Genomic DNA, 25,261 nt, shown 5'->3' with positions numbered 1-25,261 from the left:
GTACCCAGGGAACTGGGCCTGGGCCGCCAAAGTAGAGCACGCTGAACTTTAACCACTAGGCCATCAGGGCTGGCTCAAAAATGACTTTTTTAAGAGGATATAATCACCAGCAGGAGTTCCCAGCCACACCATGGGAATCAGTTTAAATGAAGCTTCTGCCAGTGCCTACTTCATTATAGGATTTCCATAAAGATTTTTGAATAAATGAGTGAGTTCTAGAAGCAGCAGTGTTGTGTAGACAGTGGGATTATTTTCCAAGGAGGAGTGAGTGATTTGTTCAGATCTTGTAAATCCACCTCCTTCCTTCCCAACTCCCTAGTGCCCACTGGCCAGGGAGACAGTATCCTTCCTTCATATCTAGAGAAAGGTGACGCTAACTCACATGGCTTATCTTAGTCATTTTTTGCCTTTCTGTTTTAGTTTATGAAAAGAACCTGTTAAAGTCCCTGAGGAAGCTGGATAATTACTTAAATAGCCCTCTGCCTGAGGAAATAGATGCCTACAGCACTGAGGAAGTTGCTGTTTCTGGAAGGAAGTTCCTGGATGGAGATGAGCTCACGCTCGCCGACTGTAACCTCTTACCCAAGCTCCATATTATTAAGGTTTGTGGTTCCTCCTACCACGGTGCTGAATACATGAATGGGGCTTTGTTTTATTTTGTTTGACTTGTGTTTTGGCCAGACATCGACACTATCTAAAATGTGGACTCTTGAATTAAAAAGTCTAGCTTGTTTCTGTGTGAGGCAGCCAAACCCCAAGTTTCAGATACATGGATATTCTCAGGTATTCTTCACATATTCTCAAGAAGCATCTGTGAACTTGGCTTCCATCCCTCCATCCTCTCTGCTTCTCTTTTCAAGTCTTACTCCCACAGCATAAGGAAAAGTTATGTGAAAGCCACTTGAGGGAATACATTGATTATACCTGGCATTTTAATGCTCAAGTGTTGGAGATGATGTGTGGAATCTGTGAGTATTAAAATGTGAATTCAGTCAATTGTTGGTGATTGTTGGGGTAAACACAGCCCTGTCTAGGGATGACGTAGGAGTGTTCTCTCAGATCTTAACATTGACCTCCTACAGTGAGGGAGCAGCTGACAGCTCCTTGGCTGGGCCTCTGTCGTATATGGCTGGGCCATATGTCGTATACGACATATGGCCATATGTCGTATATGGCATCATGTCTTCCCAGATAGTTGAACATGAAATAAACAGTCATGGGTCATATATTATTAGGGTTTAAAGATGCCCTAGACCAGTGGTTCTCCAACATTAGTAGGCATAAAAATTGTTAGGGGAGTTTTTTAGAAATATAAATCCCCTGATCCAGCCCCTGACCTACTAAATCAGAACTTCTGGTGGTGACCTTGAGATTCTGACGCAGATGGCCCACACTTGGACTCCTTAGTTACAGCTGTCTCTCAGTAGTGCCCCCAGCCTCTCTGTCACGTAAGGTGTTAACTGTGATTATCACTATCACAATTGCTATGTCCTTGGCCCTCAGTAGTCTCAGATGCCCCAGGAAGAAGCCCAAGCCTTATTCTGGGGCATCTTGATTATTCAAATCCCACCGGGTCCAGAGCTAGATCCTTGGAATAAGGATAGGGCAGAGGGGAGAGGACACAGGGAAATACAAGTCAAGGACCCTGTGTTCTAATGACATGTTGAATTGGCATTAGAAATTTACCAATTAGGGTCACACAATCTGTGGCACTGATGCTCCTACAGGCTACCAGCTCCCCCCTCTGGTTACTCATGTCATTCCCTTGCCTTCTTTTCCTGCATTTCTTCTTCCTTCCCTATGCCCCTCCCAATCCTTGCCCCATTTCTCTCCTTTCTTCTCTCTTCGCTGTTGTGCTCAAGGAATGCCAACTTGAAATTCCAGCCTTAAAGCTGTTGCTGATTCTGCAAGTGAATGTACTTTTCAATAACTTTGCCAGTGCCCTGACATCTAAAATTTAATGAAAACATCTCAACCCCTCAAACCTGCTGTGTTGGTGGTTGTCCAAACTGGAAGTTTGGGAGCCATTTTCCAATAAAATATTTATGTAGTTGTGTTTTGGTTTGATCCCTTAAGTGAATTTATTCTAATCATTGCTATGACTCGTGTAGCATTGCAGAAGTACATGGAGGTTGGGGAAGAGCAGGAGAAATACCCCAGCCATACAATATCAACTGCCACTTGTTTAGGCCCTGTGAAAAAAGACTATTTTACGTTTCAGTGGAAGGGGTAAACTTCAGAGTAAATAAGCAGTGCACGGCTCCAATACAAGACCTCATAGCAAAATCTTCAAAGCCATTTAGCACTCTAAATATCAAACAGCTTAATAATCTTCCAGGATGGAGCACTTCTGAAAGGAAATGAGAATCAGTCTAAAGGAATTTATGGTAAAAGATGAGAGAGTAAAGGAATCCATAATTTATTTCCCTTCCTGAAACCCAGCAAAAACGATTTGAAAAAAGAGAGCATTAGATTTATCTTTCTTAAAACCAGAAAAGGACAGATCACCAACTCAAAGGCTAAGAAATTTCCTCCAGTGCAAGGTGCCACAGAGCCAAGGCATGCTTCTCTATATCTCAACAAGGTTCAGATTTTTCTAAAAGTGAATAATACAGTCCTGAAATGCCCAACCCAAACTTGTCTGTTTGAGGCCTTGGGCATGGAGTAGGCCTCAGAGAAGCAAAGAACATCCCTACAGAGATCATTTTCAAGCTGAGATCTCTGGAGGCAGGGTTGAAGGAGGAGCCATACAGAGGAACCATCTTTGTTTTCTGCCATCGTCCTCTTTCCAAAGGAACAGGGAAGGGAGGTGGAGTTGAGGAGAGAAGGGAAATGGCATTCTGCTTTGTGACTGCTGAGCAGAGAAAAGAAACAAGCCTTAAACCAGTCAAGAGAGAATATAAATTACCTGTGCTTCATTGTTAGCCATGGTAACCTCCTGCCTAATCTCTGAGCCTCCGAGTAGAAGATGCCCTAACCCTGACCCTGACCCTGACCTTGACCCTAACCCTAACCCTGACTCTGACTCTAACCTTAATGTGTCCCTGGAGCAGAGTATAGAGCAGTGTTTGGTGAGAGGGTGTTTGAGGGTAAATATCCAAAATGGTCTACCAGTTGCCCTGTCTCACTCTTTGCCCTCCGCACTATTTTTAAGAAATAGTAGGTCCAATAGACCTGCCTCGTTAAAAGATGATTAATAACCAGAAAGAATCCAAGTGGGCCCTCCATGTAGATAGAGATGATCAAAAAGGGGAGGGGAAAAAGGATAAAGAGAAGGAACAAAAGAGGAAGAGGCACATGAGAAACACATATCTGATGAAGAATTGCTCCAGTAAATGAAAGAACATTCCAGACAGATACTTCTCTACAGCCTCAAAGAAATGAAGGAGGGGGCCGGCCCCGTGGCTTAGCGGTTAAGTGCGCGTGCTCTGCTGCTGGCGGCCCAGGTTCAGATCCCGGGCGCGCACTGACACACCACTTGTCAGGCCATGCTGTGGTGGCATCCCCTATAAAGTGGAGGAAGATGGACACAGATGTTAGTCCAGGGCCAGTCTTCCTCAGCAAAAAGAAGAGGATTGGCATGAATGCTAGCTCAGGGCTGATCTTCCTCACAAAAAAAAAAAAAAAAAAAGAAATGAAAGAGGACACGCATCTTTTGAGGAAAAGGTCAAAGACAAGACACAAGATGTCAAAAAAATATAATATCACAAACAAGATGAAAATCAGGCTGGCAGAGCTCACGAAAAACTTAAAGACACGATAATTTCAGAAATAGAACTTTTATTAGAAGTAGCAAGAAATAGAAAAAGACATTGCAGAAATTGCTCAGGGATTTGGAGGATGGGTCTGAGAAACTCATCCCAAATCAAACGGAGAACAAGAGACAAAGGTGATTCAAGAGATCCCAAATGTACAGAATCAGGAACAAGAGAACAGGAAAGGAAAAAGAAAAAAAGGAAGCTCCAAGAAAAATTATTTTGAACCCAAGGATGACCTGAACCTTCAATTTAAACAACATGCCATGATTAGAAAAATATTGCCCAGAACAACCAATACACTATGATGTATTTGATAAATTATTGAACTTGGAGGATAAAAAAGAACCCCTTGGGCATCCAGACAATAATAATAATAGCAACAACAGCACTAATAGTAATAATAATGATAAAATAATAAACAGTAAAGCCACCTACACAGGGAATAAGTTCAGACTGGCTTCATAAGTCTCCATGACCGCATTAAAAACCAGAAAACAGTGGTTTAATATTTATAAAGAATTAAGGGAAAGGATGTGTGATGTAAGAATTTTATATCCAGGGTAAATTGTTGTTTTTACCTAGACTTCTGGTCTCAATAAAATAAGCACGCATGAGTCATTTTTTAAAATAGAACTGCTATATGATGAAATAATAAAATGAAAATAAAAATAAGAATCCAGGAACAGAGAAGGTATGTGGTATAAAAGGATTGATGATAAACATAGAACCTATTTAAATCTAAAGCCAGAATGAAGACTAAACAACAGTGAGAATTGTAGGTATAGGACAGAATCAAAATATATAGTCAACTTGGATGTTTTTACAACCAATGGAAGGGGGATAAGGGAAAAGAAATGGAAAGAATGTCCTTATGCTAATTTCCTCATTTGTCATAATCAGGAGTAAATAGAGATCATCTAAAGTTGATAAATCAAGAAATAAAGAATTCTTATTATTTAAATTTATATAAGAAACGACTGGAAAAATTAAATCAGACCATGAATCTTCTAAACTACCAGAAAGGGAAACACACACACACACACACACGCACAAGTATACACAGAAAGAGGGAGAACGAAGTAAATATTAAATTTAGAAAATATAAAAACAAGATAAGAGGCATACATGTAACAGATTTACTGAGAAATGTTAAAATGAAAACATGAACAAAGGTGAACCAGGCAAATGCAAAAGAAAGGAAAGCAGAATTCTCAACATTAATGTCAGTAGGCTGAATTCAAGCAAAAGATGTTAAACAGCTTAGGGCTTTCTGAAAGTTACATGGTCCTGTTTTGCTGCACCAATGGCTGCTGGCCTCCAAAATCTGAGTAATAAGTCCCAGAGATCTTCTAATTTGTGGTAAGTCCCATGTTCACTTCTTTCAGACATCCCGGGGCTGCCTTTGTAGCCCTGGGTCCCTGTCAGGGGATGAATTGTGTCGCCCAAATTCATTTGTTGAAGTCCTAACCCCCCAGTACCTCAGAACATGACCTTATTTGGAAATAGAGTCTTAGTAGATGTAATTAGGTAAGATGAGTTCATATTGGAGTTGAGTGGGTGCCTAATCCAATAGGACTGGTGTCCTTATAAAGGGGAAATTTGGACACAGAGACACACACACAGGGAAAATGCCATGTGAAGCCTGGAGTTATACTGCCACAAGCCAAGGAACTACCAGAAGCTAGAAGAGAGAGACCTGGAACAGATCCTTCCCTAGAGCCTTCAGAGGGAGCGTGGCCCTGCTGACACCTTGACCTTGGACTTGTGGCCTCCAGGACTGTGAGAGAATAAATGTCTCTTGTTCTAAGCCACCCAGTTTGTGGTGTTTGTTAAGGCAGCCCCAGGAAACCGATACAGTCCCCAACAGTATACACGCTCCTTTGTGACTAATTCCCCAACGGCACCCCTCCGGCCGAAGAAAACATCTCCCACCGTAGTGTTGCCCATGATATTTATTCTCAGTTGCCCTGTCCTTACATCCACTATTTCCCTGAGGTAAAGATTTGTGTCCATTTTGTTCATGAATCTATCCTCTGTGCATGGTAGACCCACAACGAGATAATTTTCTCAGCAGCAGAATGATGGAAATCTGTAGGAATAACATACACGGATATTTGAGATTTCAGGAGGTGAAGCTTAGCAGGTAGGAAAAAGAGAGGACAGTTCACAGTGGTCCTGGTACAGGAAGGACAAACAGGAAGGTTTATCACAAATCTTTAGGCACCAAATAACACAGCAGCAAAACACATAAAGAAACCGGGAAAGCTGGGAGAAATCCACTGGGGTACAGAGCACATGCATGCCAGCGGATCACAAGGACCGTCAGTGAGGAACTGGTGGTCGGGATTGTGTGGAGCCACTGTTGCGAATCCAGTATCTTTACAGCCTTTCCCGTACCCAGTATGCCCTAGGCAAAGTCAAAGTGCAACTCAGGGTAGCCCGCAGGCCTGTGGGATGAAATCAGGACCTGAGAAAGAGAATCCTCAAAGAGTGGATTGTCTGATCTAAGTGCCTACGTAAGTGGGTTTTCCCTTTGCTGATTATTTCCTCTTTATTTTCAGATCGTGGCCAAGAGATACAGAGATTTTGAATTTCCTTCTGAAATGACTGGCATCTGGAGATACTTGAACAATGCTTATGCTAGGGATGAGTTCACAAATACGTGTCCGGCTGACCAGGAGATCGAGCATGCCTATTCAGATGTTGCAAAAAGAATGAAGTGAAGCCGGGGTATTTTCTGTCTTACGTCTCAGTTGTATGAGCTAGGCTATGAAAAGAACGTGTTCTTTGCATCCTCCCCCCGTCGATAACCATCCTTTGCAAAATAATGCCTATATTTTAACAATATCCATATCAGAGCATGATCCACTCAACACCAAATCATACGTGGGCTTGTAATTTGTCAACTCACTTGTGTATCTGAATAATCCCAGTATCTGTTGTTATACACACCAATTGTCCGGTTTATGTTAATTTATGTCTTTGACCTTCATTGACATTGTGATCCGTGATATTTAGAGCATGTGTTTTGCAGTTTGTTTCAAAGCAAATTAAGTTTGGGTTCAATGCCTCCTTCAGTTTAAAAAAATTTGTCTATCTCTGATAGTTTTCATAATCATGTATAGCCTGTTTTTCTCCTCTAAAATGGTAGTTTAATTTTTTTCAGAATGAAAATACTGTTTTTGGAATTACAAAATGATATATGCCTATTTTAATATTTTAAAACAATGTCAGAGAGTATAAAGAAGAAAGAAAAAAGTCAACTAAAATGTCACTACGCTTAGATAACTACTGGTAACATATTGGTGAGCGTCTTCCAGATCTTTAGTCTCTCTCTCTCACACACACATTCACACCACACACGATTTGATTCCTATGTGGTCTTGTGTTACTTTATTTTAAGTAAAGGGGAGCTCTTGGGAATGCACCGATGATCACCCATAGAGGACCTAAAACAAAAAGATTTGGCACTTCAGAGCTAGAGAGGATGCTTGTGATCAGGTTTCATAGGGATGGAGAACTGTCGAGTCCACAGACCGGCAGGGACCGGCAGGGACCAGCAGCGACCGGAAGCTGTGGAGGGTCCCCACTCTGCCTTGTTACAGCCTCTGTGACACCACTGCCTCTGGTTCCTGGGAAGGCAACGGGGGAGAGTGCCAATCTGTGTCTTTTATTCCAGCTCCCTTTCTGATGCCTTCTCTTGCTCCCTCCGCTCTCACGGAGACCCTGCCCTCAGGAGAACTCTTAATATCAGCTGCAGGTTGGAGAATCTCCCTGCCCTGTGTTGAAATGTGAATCAAGCACAACTTGATTCCTTCTAACAGCCGCTCGCTAAGACCCAACACTGCACTTCTTCAGGATGATGTAGTGTGGGGCTAGCCTGGTTCTTGTTGCTTCTGTCTTTTATCATCTCATTTCGAGGTCAGGCAGGGAAAATCCAGGGAGATTAAATTCATGGTGACTATTCTTGGGCAGTTCTGGTAAACGGTCAAATTGGAGAGGAAGTGGAAACTATTGACTCAAAAGAGTTTTCTGGTTTATCTGTGGCTTCCCCTCCACCATACCTGTAGCCAGCCTCTCATCAACAGCTGTGTGTGTGGGCTGGGTTGCTGGGCTCCAACTCAAGGCATGGAAGACAAAATGGGAGGCTGTTTAGATACTCATCAAGACCTCACAGGGTTGGAGCATTAACTACCAGGCTGTGTTCCTTTGACATTTACACTCATCTTACAGAAAACCCTCTTGTCAAGTTGGTTGTAGTGTATGGCTGATGCTAAACTGCTCATTAAAAAAAAAAGTATAATCTGCTCTATGGCAATTCATTTGAAAGAGAGTAAAATGCATTAACAGTAACTGTTCTGGGATTTAGTGAAAAATATCTAGTAAGAGAAACAAAGTCCTTAATACTGTGGCCACTTTCTTTCTCCATTACTGGCTGCTACACTTTTACCTGGAGGCGGGCGGCTCCAGCAATCTGCTGTCTTTGTTAGCCATACACTTTTGGAGGCTGTGTCTAGCATATGTCACCATTGTTCATGTTTCACATCTGTTTAGGAGTCAGATTTTTAAAACAAGTTTTATAATGTTGCATTTAAACTTGGTAAATGAATAGACTACCATTTATTTCTAGTGCAAACTTTGTATTTTTAGATTATAAAATGATCTACATAAACTCCATGTGCCTTAAAAATTAAACAAATTATAAAAATGTTTACATGGAACCAATATCTTTAATTTTTTTTTTTTTACTTTGCATTCCCCACTTAGATTTAAAGAAATAAAATGAACAGAAATGGGCTTCCTTTGAAATGGTGAGATCAACTTTGAACCAGAGATTATTGGTATTTGAATTAGAGGTAATCTATATTTGAATTGTGGACCACAAAGATATTTTAACAGAGCCTTAAAGAGGTCTGAAAAGACATGTGTAACTTTGTCCAGGTGGCTGAAATAGAGGCCCCACAGACTGTTCCATTTTTAAATGTAATTGTAGGAAAGCGAATAGTTCTGCCAGTTGTCCCCTACCAGCAGCCCCGCCCCCACACCCCCTCCACAGGCCCCTAAAAGCTGTTCATATGTGGGACGGTGAGAAATACTCCAGGGTTGTTTGTCTGCCTTAACATCTTTATTACAGTGTGGTTTTTAAAACAAAATGCATTTGTTCTTCAAAACATACCATACAGAGTGCAAATATGACAAATTGCGAAGGCAGCCCTCCTTTGAGGCTGACGAGTGAAGGTTCTCTGGGTGGAGGGGATTCTATTCTCGCTTCTGGTTGCCCAAGAGGGCTGACAATTAGAAAAAATTAGCCTTACTTCTGAACACAGAATCTCCAAATGTAGGTGGAGAAGAATACAAGAGCGTCACAAAGCTACACTTTCTGGATACTGCCCAGCAAGCGAGGATGGAAGGATAGACATTATCCCAGGAAAGAGACCAGAGGTCTGAGTAGGTCATTTCTGATCCACGGTTCCCTCCTCAGGAATTGAATGAACATATGCCCGAGCCCTTTACCCGCCAAACAGACACACGCACATTCACATGCATGCATACCCACACACACATACACATTCACATATACACATCCTCACAACACTGTCACAAGCACACGTTCACACAAGCACAAACATGCACATACACATTCACACACGCAAACATACACACTCATATGTAATACACTCACACATACACATTGGCACGCATTCGCCTACGTACACATGTGCACACACTCCCCCCACACACACTGCTGGGTGAGGTCGGGGCTTCCCTTCGTCCATCCTTTCCTCAGTGACCGGAAACACACTCTTGGCAACATTCCACCCATGCCTCGGTCCCCACTTCCAGTGGTTCATAATTAGGCTTTTGAAGAATTTAAAAAGAATAGTTTTTTTTTTTAAAGTAAAAAAACGCCAACCTTTCTTTTATTTTACAGTTAAGAGAACCAAGCCGTGCATCATCCTAAGAACATATAATTCACAAAACCTTGGATACATAAAATGGACAAATTAGGGGATGTCTGCTCACTTTATAAAACAGCTTCTCTTTCCATACAGCGGTTTAATTTTGAATCCTTCTATATAGCTGGTTTCCCTTCAAAAGTTTGAATTTTGGTTTAGTATGTTACCGCATTCGGGGTGGGACCACTTAATAGGACCCGATGCCCGGGGTGGCCCCTGCTCACAGAGGGGCTGAGTGACTCACTGGGGCCCCTGCAGGTCCAGGTGGTCAGGGAGGCCCTGCCGCCGCCCGTGTACTCAGGACCCAGGAGTGCGACTGCCCGCTGACGCAGCCTGTGCTCTGACAGTCATCGTCCTCACTGCGGGGGTTCCAGCCGAGTCTCTGATGACCTTGGCCTTCAAGGCCGTTTACTCAGAGAGCGAGCCCAGAGCCGCCATAATTTAGGTCAGGCCACAGTCCAGGGGAAATTGTGTTCAAAAGCAGGGAGTTGCAGATTGGGGGGTAGAAGCCACCTCTTCAGGGAGTAAGGCCCGGGACTGGGCCGCCAACAGGCCCTTATTCAACCTGCTGCTCATTTCTCCCCTCTCAGGGACTGCTGTGCACACTGCCCTACCCCAGCGTCTCTCCTGCGGCACCTGGCCATTTCAGCTGTCCTGACAACCCTCTTGAAGAGAAGCCAGTTGTCTTGACGACACTCCTGCTTCCATCTCCTCCTCGCCCCCTTCTGTAATGGGTTCCCTGACGTGCCCCTGGGTGAGTGGTCAGCGACGGTGGCCATCAGCTGCCCTGCTGGGTTCTGTCCCCTGCAGAGCCATCCCTCCAGGCGGCTAACACTTGTAAATCTGAGTCTGGGCCCTTTCTGAAGCCCCGACCTTCTACTACTACATATGCCACTAACACCTGTGGAGCCTTGGGGAGCCCATTAAATCTTTGAGGTCCCCTCAGGTTCCAGGATAATTATACCAGAAGGAGGGGAAGGGCCCTTGCTCAGAACGTTCCTTGGTTTTGTAAGAGGGGGTGTTCAAGTAGCATTCGGGTTTGCTTGTGTTCACTTTCTGTCATTAAGTGCTAACAAGTTAAACATGTTACTACCTCTTTCCTACAAGGAGCTTTGAGGCAGTGGAGATGTTTAAGAAACCACAAAAGAAACTGAGGCAGACACAGGGTCCTAAATCTGACCCGCATACCTCTGACACGTCTGAATGGTCATTAATCTTTCTGAGCCTAGCTCTCGTCTGGAAAATGGGAACAATATCTCCCAGTCATGTAGAAAGTGGGGTGCTTAGAAGTTCTCTGTGAAAGTTGCGATGCAGCTGGCTGCATACACATTGTTTTTATGGTATTTGCTCTTCTGACATGGGTTATCTTGCCAACTGCTCAGATGTCCCCTTTGGTGAGTGCCTGTGGGCTGTCCAGGGCTGGTCCAGTGGTCTGTCAGGCACCCTGTGAACTGGACGGGCTCCACAGTGGACTGGTGGCTCTAGTCCTCCCATTTGGCTTGGAGAGACTGTTTTCAATTGTAGGACATTTACTTGAGGCCCTGAGGAGTGGAAAAGCAGATAAATCCATACGAGTGGTCTTCAAGCCAGAACTCATCCATTCTTCTCACCACTAGGTGGGGCTTCCTCCCATTCCGTGAAGCCAGGGATGCCTCATCCCACCTTCGGCAGGAATTGGGCTTCAGGTGGGCAACCAGTTGGGATGACCCCCTGGTCTGATATAGATACAGCCTCAGGACTTCATCCAAACCCAGTCCAGCCTTCTCAGTGTCAGTTTAGGGTGGTCCACATGTCAAAGGGTGGCTTTTCAGGGCCAGAGAAGCAAAGTGTAGAATGATCCCGCTGGTCTCAGCCCAGCTTCTAAGAAGTCCACACCCGAATGGTCAGGTTGCATTTTCTGATGTGCTGAAGGATGTCTGTGGAGGGGGCTCCCCATCTGCCTTGTGGCTTTCTGCCCTGCCCTGAAAGTGCCTTTGAGGCCAAGAAGCTCCTTGTCATAGCCACCTCTAATGCAACCTGTTCTTGATAGCTCCTCATCCATTTCATGTTTGTGCAAATAGATACGGAATGGGGGTGGGCACTCCCTTGTAGACTTCAGGAACTGAAAAGAGCCCTTGGGTCACTCCTCGACTTTCTCCTCTCCAAGCCCCCTGATCGCAATGCTCCCTCCTGGAGCCCAACACACAGTGGCTCAGAGATGCATGAGGATTATATGGAAGGGGTAAATTCTTGGATCTCAAGAAACATATAGTAGCTGAGATTCCTGCTTCCTCTCCTCACAAACCTTGGCTCCTGAGGCCAGCACACCTCCTTGTGTTGACTTGTTCTTATGGCCCTGGGCATGGAAGAAGGTGCCAGGGCTCCTGTGCAGGTGGTCAGTGGGAGGAGGCACCCTCCTGCCTCCATCCTATGGCTGTGTCCCCTGAATCTCCTCCTGGCCCCTCTTCTGCCCCAGAAAGATGGAGGGGCTGCATGTTGTGTTACCAAACCAGGTTCATTTTGCCCACTGCATGATCATGCCAATCACCAAGATGATGAGTTTGCAGCAGAGAAAGGGTTTATTCACAAGGCAGCCAAGCGAGGAGATGGGAGAACCAATCTTAAATCCACATTCCCAAAAATAGGGATTAGGGATATTTATGGGATAAGGGGGCAGAGTGGTCTGAAGTGTAGGAATAGATGATTAGAGGTGAGGAAAAGTGAGGTAATTGATATCTGTGCAAGCATAGTCAAGCTTCATGGCTCGTCAAAGGATGCATGTTCACCAAATGGCGGCATCACCATGATCTGAGGGTGGAGTTTTTGGTTCCTTGACAACAAAAGGTCACCTATTGGTCACAGGCCCAGTTGATGAGTTGGTGGTCTTAACCAGCCTGAACTGGACAAGAAGTTGACTCTCAGTTCCTGAAAAACTCAAGCACCTGTTACCATGGTGACCCAACCATGAGAGATGTTATCTATAGGGTGGGTTTTAGTAATGCATTATCTAAATACATTTGCAAACAGACAACTAACTGAATATAGTTAAAGCAAGTTGGTCCCCTGTTTCAGTTGTGAGGTTAGAGGATGGGGAATGAGGTTCCTGCTGCTGGTGAGAGCCCTGGGGTCAACTGCTCGACAACCTACTTAATTGTTCCAGGATCAGTTGTCAAGCAATCAATAAATCCATCCATTCGATTTCACTGTAGAATTGCATCAAAAAGCAGTTGGGCAGTCTGGACATATGGTCCCTCTGACCAGTCCACAGTCCTCGGACTGCTGTCCAATCCAGGGCTCAGCTATTTTACTGCCTAAGAAGAAGAAAAAAGTAACGACTGTTTTGTGACTTATTTGTGAATGTATTATTACAACACAGTGCTCAGCTTCATCTGTCACCAAAGCCCACCTCTCTCCTGGCTCTTTTTTGCATCCTGGAGGGCTGCCTCCTTGAATATATTGCTTACTAAAAGAAGGACGTCCATCATCCTTTCATCAAACTAAAAGGCGGCTTCCTCATGACCCCACAGAAAGCAAACCAGGAAGATTTTATCCACATCTTTCTGCTCAGGGAAAAAAAAGCCAAAATGGAGACGGACCTTGGATTTTGCCATGAAGAAGATTCAAAGAAGGGAGACAGAGAGAGAGAGAAATAGAGGGAGAGGGGACTCCCTGGCAGGGGTGGAGGTGGCTGTGGCATACACCACAGGTATATAAGAACTTTCTGGTGCACGACAGACCTTTCAGGAAGCCCATAGAAATGACAAAAAAACTGAGTTAGTTTAGCCGCAGTTGCAAATTGTCTAGTGTTGAGGTTTGCGAGTTGGGGGAGGCCAGAGGCCCCAGACCTGCCTGCAAGCTCGGGGCAGTGTCATCCAGCTGGCCCTTTCTGGTCATATCACATGCCAAAGTATTTGAAATGTCCGTAGTAGTCTTGTTAACCATCTGTGCACATTTATCTCAATAGTGTGGACTGAACTAAAAGAAATAAAAGAAAAACATAGGTTATTTTAACAAGAGTCTTTGCCTTTTGATTTTGAAATCTGTGACGAGGCTGAGGTGTAGAGGACTGTTCATGTCATGAGAATCCCTGTCCTCATGACCTCGGGTTCTCCCAAGTGTGGAGCCAAGAAGAAGGAGAAAACGGGTTAGGGAGATAGCTAGAACTCTAAGGGAGACTGGGCAGCAGGATTTGTCTTGCCTCCATCAGAATCTTTCAATTTTTTTAATTTTATTTTTTTTGGAGCTCACAAATGACTCACTGGTCCCAAGAGAGAGTATTGTTCGAAAGAAAATCTTAGGGTCATTTGGTGGTGATTCAGCTGTTAGGCAGGCCCCTTTGGTGCATACTTTGGCAGTTTTTGCTAGTTCGGGCAAGGAAAAGAAGAATTTGTTGTATTGAGTATGATGCTAGAATACACAAAGATTGGAAAGGAGTAAAAATAAATGCTCTCTGCTTTTAAAAAATGTGCAGCTACAATGAGAAAATAGAATAGCGGCCAGAAAGATGCCCAAGAACACGTGTAATGGAAACCAAATGGGTGAGTGGGCAAAGTACACACTTAAGGTTTTTATGACATTGCTGAGGGCCTACAACAAACGAAGTAAGAGCAGTGAAGCACATTTGTACAGCACTTTACAGCTTACAAAGCCTGCACGACATATGTGGTTCCATAGGTTATGTCTGTGCATCACTAATTGAGGAAGACGATGTGGCAGCAGTGAGGTGGCTGCCATCTTGTCTCATGGTGGTGGTGGGGTCTTATTTGCTTCTTTCTCATGAGTAGGGGGTACGGGCCACCACAGGGGCTTTGTTCTGTCAACTCCGAGGGCCTTGTACCATCTAGAGGGAGCAGGACATTCCAGTCGAAGAAATGTCAGCTTCCAACTGGCTTGGAGGTGGCAATAAATGGAGAGAAGGGAGACGGCGAAAGGTTTGCCTGCCTCAAGTCTTTCATCTGAAAACTGAGGGGTTGGGTTAGATTGGTGGGTTTTCAACTTTGACTGCATATTAGAACCATCTGGATAGTTTTAAGAAGTACCAATTCCCAAGCCACACCTCAGACCAACTGAATCAGAATCTCTGAGGTTGTGCTTTAAAAATCTCCCCAGGCAATTCTCTTGTGCAGCCAGGATTAACAGCTCTTGGCTAGATGCTCTCTGAGTTATTTCCAGCATTAACTTTCTAATTTCTGGGTCTTGGGTTATATGAGTCCTGGTGGGGGGTGGGTGAGGGAGAGGAGTAATGGAGAGGGTTGCACATAGAGTGTATCTCTACTCTTAGGGAAGTTGGTTGAGCTAGCAATGGACACACATATAAAACCAGTGCACTGAGTTGAGGAGTGTCCCCCCAAAATTCATGTCCACTCAGAACTTCAGAATATGACCTTGTTTGGAAATAGGGTCTTTGCAGATATAATTAGTTAAATCAAGATGTCATCATATCAGATTAGGGTGGGCCCTAAATCCAATGCGACTAGTGTCCTTATAAGAAGAGGAGAAGACACAGAGACATAGACACAGAGGAAAGAGGCCATGTGGAGATGGAGGAAGAGACTGGAATGATGTAGCAACAAGCCCAGGAATGCCAAGGATTGCTGGCAAGCACCAAAAGCCGGAAGAGGCAAAGAAGTTTCCTCCCCTAGACCCTTCACAGGGAGCATAAGAGAATAGTAATAGAACAAATTTCTGTTGTTTTAAGCCACCCACTTTGTGGTACTTTGTTACTGCAGCCACAGGAAACTAATCTACCCAGTGAGGTTGGGACCTCGGAATGGCTGAGTCACTTCGTCATTACTTAGCAATAAGAGGCTCTAGAGCTGATAGCACAGCTAAAATGAGAGGCAAGGTGGCCTGTCTGAAGAGTCACTCTGCTTGCAGAGCAAGGACAGCCAGGTGCAGACTGAACCAGGATCAGAAACCAATGCCCTCTTTGAGAGAGCTGGCGATTTAACTAATAGGCAACACGTAGGTCATTTTGAGGAAAGGTGACCAGACAGGAAATAGTTGAAAGCCCTGAGTTTTGGCCTTGCCGCTGCTGCTTCTAGCCAGTGGGGACAGGTGGGGAGGGTGCTTTGAGAAAGCCAGCTAACCTCCCTGGGCCTCAGTTTTCTCATCTGTCAAACGCAGGGGTTGGATGATAGAATCTTCTATGTTGTTTCCAACTATTCAGTTGCAAACCTTGACGAGCATTGCACTGCCCACAGCCCTTCCCCCAGGCCCGGTTCTAAGTTTGGGTCCCTTTGGCCACCTGCTGTGGGGATTTTGGGTGGATATTTTCCTTTCTGGTGGAGCCACTCCCCAAATTTATGCTATCTATGTAGTCTGTGACTAAATTGGCAATATCGAACCATCGGATCATGTGCTATGAAGGAGTAATAACCCACAATGGGTCCAATGAGATGCTTTCTCTCAGAACACACTCTACAAGATCAACTAGACCTTCAATAGCCCAAACAGCCAGGTGTAGAGATCTCAGGAGCCTTTCCCAGTATCCTCCTCATCCATGCAGCCATCTGCTCTGCCCATGTGTAAAACACGCCTTGGCTTTGAACATTCCCCTTGGCAAGGAAAAGTAGGCACAGAAAACATGGATATGGAGAAACAATGGAGAAAATGCGGGCACGTTTTCTCCCCACAATTCCTAGAATGATATGTTACTTTTCTCTGCTGCCTAACAAATTGCCACAAACTTAGTGGCTTAACAGAGCATACATTTATTATCTCATGGGTTCCATGGATGGGGAGTCCGGGCGTGGCCTAGCTGGGTTCTTTGCTCAGGGACTCAAGGGCTGAAGTCAAGGTGTCAGATGGTGCTGGGATTCTCATCCGAGGCTTGGGGTCGACTTCCAAGCTCACTGGTTGTTGGCAGAATTCAGTTCCTTGCAATTGTAGGACTGAGGCCTTCAGCTTTGAGAGACCATGCATCATTCCAGCCACATGGCCCTCTCCCTGACATGGTAGTTTGCTTCTTCAAGGCCAAGAAGAATGTCTCTGTTGCTTCAAATCTCTCTGACGTCTTTCATCTCTGACCTCTAGTTCCTCTTTTAAGGGGCTCATCTGAATGTTAGGCCTCAGGGCTACCCAGAATCCTCTCCTTTTGGATTAACTTAAAGTCAGCTGATGAAGTCAGGCCCACACAGGATAATGCTCGTGATGAAAGTCGACTGATCAAGGACTCTAATGACATAGGCAAAATCCCTTTGCCTTTTCATGTAACGAATCCAATTCACAGGCCCTGCCCCACCGCGCCCCACCCAGGGAGGGGAGATTATTCAGGGCATGAACACCAGATTCTGGGAATCTTGGGGGCCATCTTAGATTCTCCTGCCCCAGGTGAGTTTGAGGATCTGTAATGGCCATTCCAAAGGAAATCCGCCTCACCCCACATAACCCATGAGTTGAGGTCAGCTGAGATGGTATTGCCAACCCTCTCAGGGGGCCCCAAGCCACACCACGACTTAGGTATCTACTGCATAAGTTCTTGGCAAGTTTCCCTGAGACACTTTTACTCCTAATCCCTAGACTCAAACACCCAGGGAGCGAGAAAGTACGGCATTTCCGTGAAGTCCCCTGACTTGATTCCCAGGTTCCTCTGACAAAGCAGGAGTTTGTTGACCTTCGAGTCCTGGCACCAAATGTACCTATTTACTCAGGCTTCTACCAAAGGGTGGGGAGAGAGGGTGGAGCAGGAGGAAGGATTCTTTTGCAGTTGGTCAATGCAGTGCTTTGTTATGATTTCATCTCATGTTGTACAGGTGGCGAAGTGTCCCGGGTTCAAGGTAGACAGACTTCTCTCCCTTGGCCTTCCCTGCATTCAGCCCCAAAGCTGGTTGTAAAGATTAAAAATAAGAAAAGGGGAAAAAAGCCACAGTTTCTCCTGTGCTGGAAAAAGCTGTCTTTAGAAGGAAACATATAGTCTGAGAGAAGTCACATGGAGTTTGAAAAAACAAAAAGAGACACCTAATTCTTCTCTATTATCTTTGAATCTCATTCTGCATCATTCGTCAATGCCCGTTTGATGGTTTCATGTCCTGATGTGGGTTTCATGTTGTGTCTTTTGTCAGAGAGACTCCTGGTTTATCCATCCAAACCAGGCAGTCTTTCAAGTGCCAAGAGTTGTGGGGGGAAATGGCTTTGCTTTTCTCTCACTGTGTTGTAAGACACTTAGGAGTTATAGTCCTATGGACTTGAAACCACAGGAAGGTGAAATCTCTGCCAACATAAGAATGCTGAGTTGGAGAGTAGAGGCAAAAATCTGTGCACACAAGAATCAAGGTGCCCTCTTCCCTCCATGGACGGTCACCAGACCAGATGTCACGTAACCAGAACCATGGTCTCAGGCCTCAGGCTTCTCGTTGCCAAGGGAGGAATTTGGCCTATGTAATCTCCAGTGTTCTTTGTAGCAGTAAAATGCTCTGATTCTATACAGGACACGATTCTTCACGTAGCCTCTGCAGCCATGACATAACTTTCCAACTTTCGCAAGAGGCCACCTCTGAATCATGACTATCTCACACCAGAAAGAGCTGGAAGGCCATTGACTTTCAAGCTTGGGAGACTTTGTTTTCTCCAGGAGATTGTCTCCTCATGGGAGATGTTAAATATCATAATGTTGCTATTTTTTAAAAAATTAAATTAAAATTTAAAGAGTATTTTTTATGATTCTTATTCTTGCATTTTTTTGTTCTGGGAAGGAAATAATTTTTTTTTTTTTTGAGAAAGATAAATAAAATCAAGGCATGCTGATTTTGTTCTCAGCAGCTGTCTCATTTAGCAATGTTGAGTGAGATAAAAGCAGTTTCTCCGGTAAGAAATGAATATATGGTTTCAACCACAATGTGTCTACACAGACGAAGTGATTTCAATGTTTATCAAGAAGTGCATTTTATGAGGGCTCCGGGCTTCCCTGAGAATGTGGTCTTCAGGGAGGAGCTTGTTCCCCTCCTCTCCTGAGGACCAGACCCAAGAAATTCTCTCCATGAGTACAGGAGGGATTTGACTTCACTCTGTGAACCTCTTCCAGGCAGTCACAGTCACTAGAAATGGAAGTGGCAGCTGTGGTGGAGGCGTGACATCTCCGAAGGACAGCTTGATGAAGAAGGCAACTCATCTCTCAGAGACATCTAGGGCCGCCCTGCCTGGCAGCCGGAGAACAGGTTAGATCATCTATCAAACTACTCCGAATTTCTATGACATTAGTGTTCTATGAAAGAGGTTCTACTTGGTATTTCTGAGAAGTCTAATGATCCATTTCCATTTTTAAAGAGGAGAAGTTTTTGAAATGCAATGGCACTCAGAAGTAAAATCCGAAGTGCTCTCTTGTGGGGACCACCGCCTTAACAACGCCAATGCAGAGACTTTAGCACCTGTAGAAATGCTGCAGAAGCCTTGTGGTGTTTGCCTGGGGGTTTGGGGCTTGGTGGCACAGGAGTGATTTGCCACCACAGGAAATTCAGCGCCGACACCCCTCCCACCCCCCCAGGATCACTAGAAGCCTTCCCAGTTTGTTCCACGGGAGCTGGGCAGTCCTGCTCTCTTGTACACTGTGTAACAACTAATAAAGAAAGTTTAGATCTAGAACCCAGAGCCTGGTTAATGGTTAATGCCTGAAGCTCATTTTTGTGGAACCAAGTAATCGCAGGAGAATGACAATCCCCAGCACTCCCCTCCCCCTCCCCGTCCTGAGATCTCCTGGGCTGCCATTTGTGCGTGTGTGTGTGTGTACATCGAGATCACACAACGTGGATTTCGGATCCACATCTTCCTAAGAGCCACAGAGGGGGAGGCTGAAGTGGATGGGAATCAAGGCACAGGGGGAGGGTTTAGAATGGATGGGAGCAGCAAGATTACTCAACACTTGGATTTTTAATGTAGGATCTTAGGAAAGAACAGTATATCCTTTGTTGGGCAGAAAACAAAAGTGCAAAACAGAAGCCGGCAGAGATTTAATAAACAGAGCGATCAATAGGGTCCTTTGAGGAGGATGTTGTTGCAATGACTGTTTAACCCTGGAGAGATGAGCTTAGGGCCATGGTCAATGTCAGTCTCCTTTGGCACCGGCTTAAGGTGCCCCAGGAATCAATGCAGGAAATTTTGGGTTAATTTGGACAATGAATTATTGCAAGCAGTAGGCCCCAGTATTTAATGTTTTTGACAAACTTTTAAGATAATAGGAAAGGTTATTCAGGGATAAAGTGTTCTCCCTTTTTAAAATGCTTTCAGAAATGGCTCAGTTTCTTGGGTGAGGAGCATACGTGTGGTCGGTATGGGGATTGAGACAACCAAGCAGATGTAGACATTTCTTTAAGGCCAAGGTCACACCTAGCTTTTTCATTTCTCAGGAGCATATCCTCAGTCTGCAGTCTCTTTCTATGCTGGCCTCTCTATCTTCTTTAACTGGGACTTAAGATAACTGGGCAAAGAGCTGTAAGGCCTTGGGCAAGTCATTTCACTTAGTTGAATCTCAGTTTGCTCATCTGTAAGACTTGTCCTACTCAGCTCTTGAGACTGTTATGAGAAGGTACAGGCAAGTACATGAAAATAGGAAAAGCTATGTAAAAGCAAAGGTTAATATGCTTTCTTCCTGATTATTGAGTTAGGCCTCAGAAGGCAGAGCAGCCTCATGGTCGGGGAGGTAGGCCAGGAATCAAGTTACTCCACTGGTTGGGAGGCCTTGAACAAGCCACTTTTTCTCTCCAAGGCCAAGAAGAATCACACCTGTCTTTTTGAGACTACAAGAAGAAATGGAAGTGAAATCATTTTGACTTTGTCTAAAAACAATGTTAAGGGGAGCTGTATCACTCCAAAATATTTTTGATGGTGACTGCCTAGCTCTGTTCCAGGGGCCGTTTGTCACTGAAAAAACTCCTGAAGAAGACCCCTTCACCTGGGATCCTGCGAGGAGGTCCCCTCGGGGTCCAGGTAACTTCTGAAGCCATAGCCAAGCACAGGGCACCCACATCCAGTCTGACTCACTCCCTCTAGTCAAGAAGGCGTGTGAAAGGCCCTGCGAGGCATAAACCATCTTTCTACCTTCCTGCTCTTAGCTGTTTCCGTTTTGTCATCTAGATTGTGAGCCGCTATTAAACATGACTGCAAATCTTTAGAGAATTCAATCAGTACAAAGCAGCTGGGATTACATGAAATAAGTCATACGAAAGCACTTTGAAAACTGCAAGGTGCCACACAAATGTTCATGGCGTTGACGGTTATCTGGTTAGCCACTAACTTTCTAAATTACTTCAATGGAGAAACTTTTTAAAGCGCCAGAGGAGAGATGAGCAGTGTCTAAGAGAAAATGTCGAAGATCGAAGAATATCCACCCTTCTTTTAACTTACTCACTTATAGTTGAGAACGAACCACACTCACCTCCTAGGAGCAGTTATTGAAAATACGTGCTTTTCAAAAAGTGTGTGTCAGGAGCTCCAGGCCTGAAGGATGCTGACTTTACTAATAAAGCAAGAATGGCAGGCTCCTCAATGGCCAGTGTCCCAAGAATGGCTAAGGATCGATCTCAGAGGCCAGCAGGGCTGGAGGGCAGGCAGCAACTGAAACGCTGGAAATTCAGACTCAACACAAAAATGAAGAAAGGGTCTTGCATGAAATGCACTGAGCGTCAGTGTCAGTCATGTCAAAGTCCTAATTTTTGCATAATTGTCTCCTGAGTATAGCCACAGGGAACACAGCTTTTCATCAACATCTCTGTAGGTCAATATTCCATAGTTCTCTTTGAGGATATGAAACCAATCCTGGTAATTTGTCCCCCTTGAAGATGCCCGGGGACTGATACTTCTCCACATCCTCGTCACGGGTGGAGATCCCATTATTGAGGGAGACCCCTACTTGGTCTCCCTCAATAATGCTGAAGAACAAAGTAGACACCACCTATCTGGGAAAGTTTTGATCCATCCTAAAGGCAGGGAAGAACCAGTTGGCTATGACATCTGGTCATCCTCTCTCAAGACATTGGCCATTGAGTCAACATTGGGCTCTGTGGAGCCTGCCTCTCCTGTTTCCTAAGTAAAGCCAGCATCCCTTGGGGCCTGGAGCCCATAGAAAGCAACCTAACTCAGAGCAGGCTCTAATTCCACAGGAGAATCTGGTCTGGCTTTGTTTAGAGCTGGCTCTTGCCCCCATCAGGTTCCTAATCTCTGTGCTGTCTGGTCTTAGTTTCCTCCTCTTCTAGCCTTTCAGTGGAACCCAGCATCACTTAGGGCTGAACTCTTGTGATTCCAAGATTTGAAACGTGGTCACTGTTTTGATTAGTGCCTTTGTTTCATGAAGATGATGACATTGTCAATGACACAAGGATGGGTATTTTAGACCTTTTGTACTCAGATAACTTTCGAGCTAAAAGTAACATTAGCAATCATGCAAGGAAAATTTCAGCTGAGGAAGCCCAGAGAGCTTAAATTACTTGCCCCAGGTCCCTTGTCCACCTATGGCAGAGCTGGGACTAGTGTTCAAATCTCTTGATTCATAGTTGAGGACCACAGATCCAAGGCAGTGCTTCTCAAAGTGTGGTCCTCAGCACCAGCATCACCTGGGAAGTTGTTAGAAATGCACATTCTTGGACCCCACCCTGGACCTACTGAACCAGAAGCTCTGCAATCTGTATTTTAACAAGCCCTCTAGCGGAATTCTTATGCTTGCTAAAGTTTGAGAAGCACTGTTCTATGGTATGTCAAATCAAACCTTTTGGGGGTCAATTCAGTATTTTTCATCATGTATAGAAAAGTGATTTCTACCACACTTTCTTTCTTTCATTCATTCACACACTCATTTTTGAGTGCCCATCCCCTTATTTGGCACCACATGGGTCTATTGGATGTAGACTCTTCCTTCAAGTGGCTGATGGGGAGTCATGCATAGATAAGGGAACTTTTATATTGAAATGTAAGGCAGCATATGATTGAATTCTTGAATGATACAGACATCAAGGGCAATATGAGTTTGGGAATGCTTTGGGCTGCAGAGATGAGGCTGGGAATGTCAATGGGGTGAGAGAATTAGCAGTCAGATGGTGAACATGAGCCTGATGAGTTCTGGAAACAGTAACAGTGGCCCAAGACTGGTCAGGTTAGACAAGAGAGCTTGTGCTGGGAAGCTATGCACTTGAGGATCCCAAAGGTACTGGCCTCAGTGGCTGAGGGGAACTGATGGCTGGCCTTAGGTCCATTGCTCTGTGATTGACTCTGAAACCTTCTATCTGGTAGGGAGGATAAGAAGAAATATTTTCAGACTTCTCTACAGTACAAGCCTCGAGCAATTTGGCATGACTCAGGTGGTTAGGAAACAACTGTGCTCCCAGGACAGCCTGACATGTCGCTTGAGCAGCCTCCTTTGGCCGAACTGTTCTTTTTAAGAAAGAGCTTGAGGCTGATTCTGAACTTGGAAGAAAGTCCAGCAAACAGCCAGTGGATACAGAAGGTTGAGTCATGAGGACATGCCTCATCAAGGCCAGTCTTCCCTTCCAAGCTTGAAGAAGACTGTGGAGTTGGACTGCTTTCTTCATTCACCTTCATTTTCAAACTCTAACAATATATTCTCTGTGATCCATTTCTATTACCTGGATCACTCTATGTACCTGTATAGCTGCATATTTGCCTGAAAATTAAATTGGTATTCATAATGAGGTACCACCAGATCCCCAAAGGTCTTCTGGATTATCCAATAAAAACTAGTTTAGTGTCCAGCTGCAGAGTATTTTATTGTGTTTTAATTTTTGAAACATAGTAATACATTTGTGATCTATATGATAAATCTATTTATCAGAATTTTTTATTAATCAGTAAACTTTGTTATCAACCAGGCTAGATAATAGAGAATTTACTGCAGTCACAACTACTGTTATTTTTGAAAACAACACTAGCCAACATTGATTTAGTACAGGCTCAGGCATTGTGTTGCTGTGTTAAATTCATTATTTTGTCTCATACTCAAAATTATCCTATGAAGAAAGCATTATTACTGTCTCCATCATCTTACAAGTGATCAAACTGAGTCATAAGAAGGATAAGTGATATCTTCAATGCCCCGCAGTGAGTTAAGCTGTGACACTTGCATTACACACACACACACACACTCACACAAACATCCCACTCATAATCCTGGTGGGAGATGGTATTGCATCTTGGAGAGAGGAAAGGATTTCAAGCTAAGGTCTGGTCATTGAGTTCTGACAAGCTGAGAAACTTGGGAAAGCCACTTTTAGACTCGTCGAGTATTGGTTGCCTATTCAATAACATAGAAAGAATCCCTTCCACACAGGTTGGTTTCAACGAAAAAATGAGATAATATGTTGAGAAGTTCTGCTCTATGAACTATCCTCCCCACCCTCCCTCCCCCTGCCAATCATATCCAGAAATTAGGTTTCTTTTATGCATCATGGATGTAGATCCAGCCTCAGGATCCCTTGATTCAACTCCCTTATCCCAACTCAAATGGGCTGATTCTGTTCCTAACCTGTCAGTCAATTTAGCTCATCATAATCATCTGTCTGGCCAGGTGACCTGGTAAGTAGCCAATGAACCACTGGTTTCACGTGGAGCTTTGTGGAGACCCAAGAGTGCTGACACAGACTTGGACCTGCTCGCTGCTCTGACAGATGGGTGCCGGCATCCCTAAAAATAAAGATGTCTTGTCCTTGGGTCTATGTGTGCAGATGCCTAGACACTCTGGGGAAGTCACATTTTCCTGTGCTTCCACAGCAGCCCCTTCAGCTGGTGGTTTAGGGTCCCACGTGCCCACAGGGCTTCATGTCCTTACTTTCTCCACCACCCGGTATCTGACCTCCCTTCCCACCCACTGCTGCCCTTCACTCGCTGGATTTTAGCTCTTGATGAATTAGTGAAATAGGAGTTCTTGTGAGCTTGTGTCTCTCAAGGGATCATGAAAAAGCTTTAGGCCTGGAGCAGAAACAAATATTTGTTTCTCTCATATGGAAAAACATTTGTTTCCCCAGCTTTCTAGAATGAGTGGGACTTTGGAAATATTTCTTGAATTAAAAAATGATCCCCAAATGAAGGCCTGTGAAACTGAAAATGTAGCTGTTATAATAGATAGCGTTTTTTTTTTCTTTTATTACAGTAAAATAGACATAACATAAAATTTGCCATGGCATATAGTACATCCACAATGTTGTGCAGCCATCACCACCATCTTTCTAGAACATTTTCATCACCCCAAAAGGAGACCCAGTAACCAATTAATCAATCGTACTCCATTTCTCCCTCCCCCAACCCCTGGAAATGACTAACCTGCTTTCTATTTCTATGGATTTGCCCATTTTGGATATTTTCATGTAAGACAGACATGTTTGTTAATTTAAAATTTTCAACACGCTATGCATTCACATTCCTTAAAAATATGAAAAGTCTAAAATGTCTTCTTTTCTTTGATCCCAACCCCCATCAGCCATGTCTCCCCCTTCCTCTCTTATATGTTTTTGTAGATTCTTATGTCTTCTTGTAGAATACGCATATCCCAGTACAAGCCAATATGATATACATTCTTATCTCCCCCCTTTATCACACAAAAGATAGCATTCTATACACAATACACTGCAC

The 25,261-nt window shown here is 44.3% G+C and overlaps 1 protein-coding gene across 1 annotated transcript in view; it reads left to right on the top strand.

Annotated features, from left to right (window-relative positions):
• The window catches only part of CLIC6 (CLIC family member 6), a 43,990-nt gene extending 35,528 nt beyond the window's left edge, over positions 1-8,462 (top strand). The window contains exons 5-6 of the mRNA XM_004429700.3: positions 421-602; positions 6,320-8,462. Coding sequence (XP_004429757.1) covers positions 421-602; positions 6,320-6,481 — 344 coding nt within the window. The 3' untranslated portion in view covers positions 6,482-8,462. The remainder of the gene's footprint in view (positions 1-420; positions 603-6,319) is intronic.
• The last annotated feature ends 16,799 nt before the right edge of the window (positions 8,463-25,261 follow it).

The sequence above is a fragment of the Ceratotherium simum genome, chromosome 27 (assembly GCF_057802395.1).
Source record: "Ceratotherium simum simum isolate JZ-2026a chromosome 27, ASM5780239v1, whole genome shotgun sequence".
In the NCBI taxonomy this organism is placed as follows: Eukaryota; Metazoa; Chordata; class Mammalia; order Perissodactyla; family Rhinocerotidae; genus Ceratotherium; species Ceratotherium simum.
The sequence above is the reverse complement of the archived record's forward strand: the minus strand, read 5'-3'. Positions and strand labels throughout refer to the sequence as shown.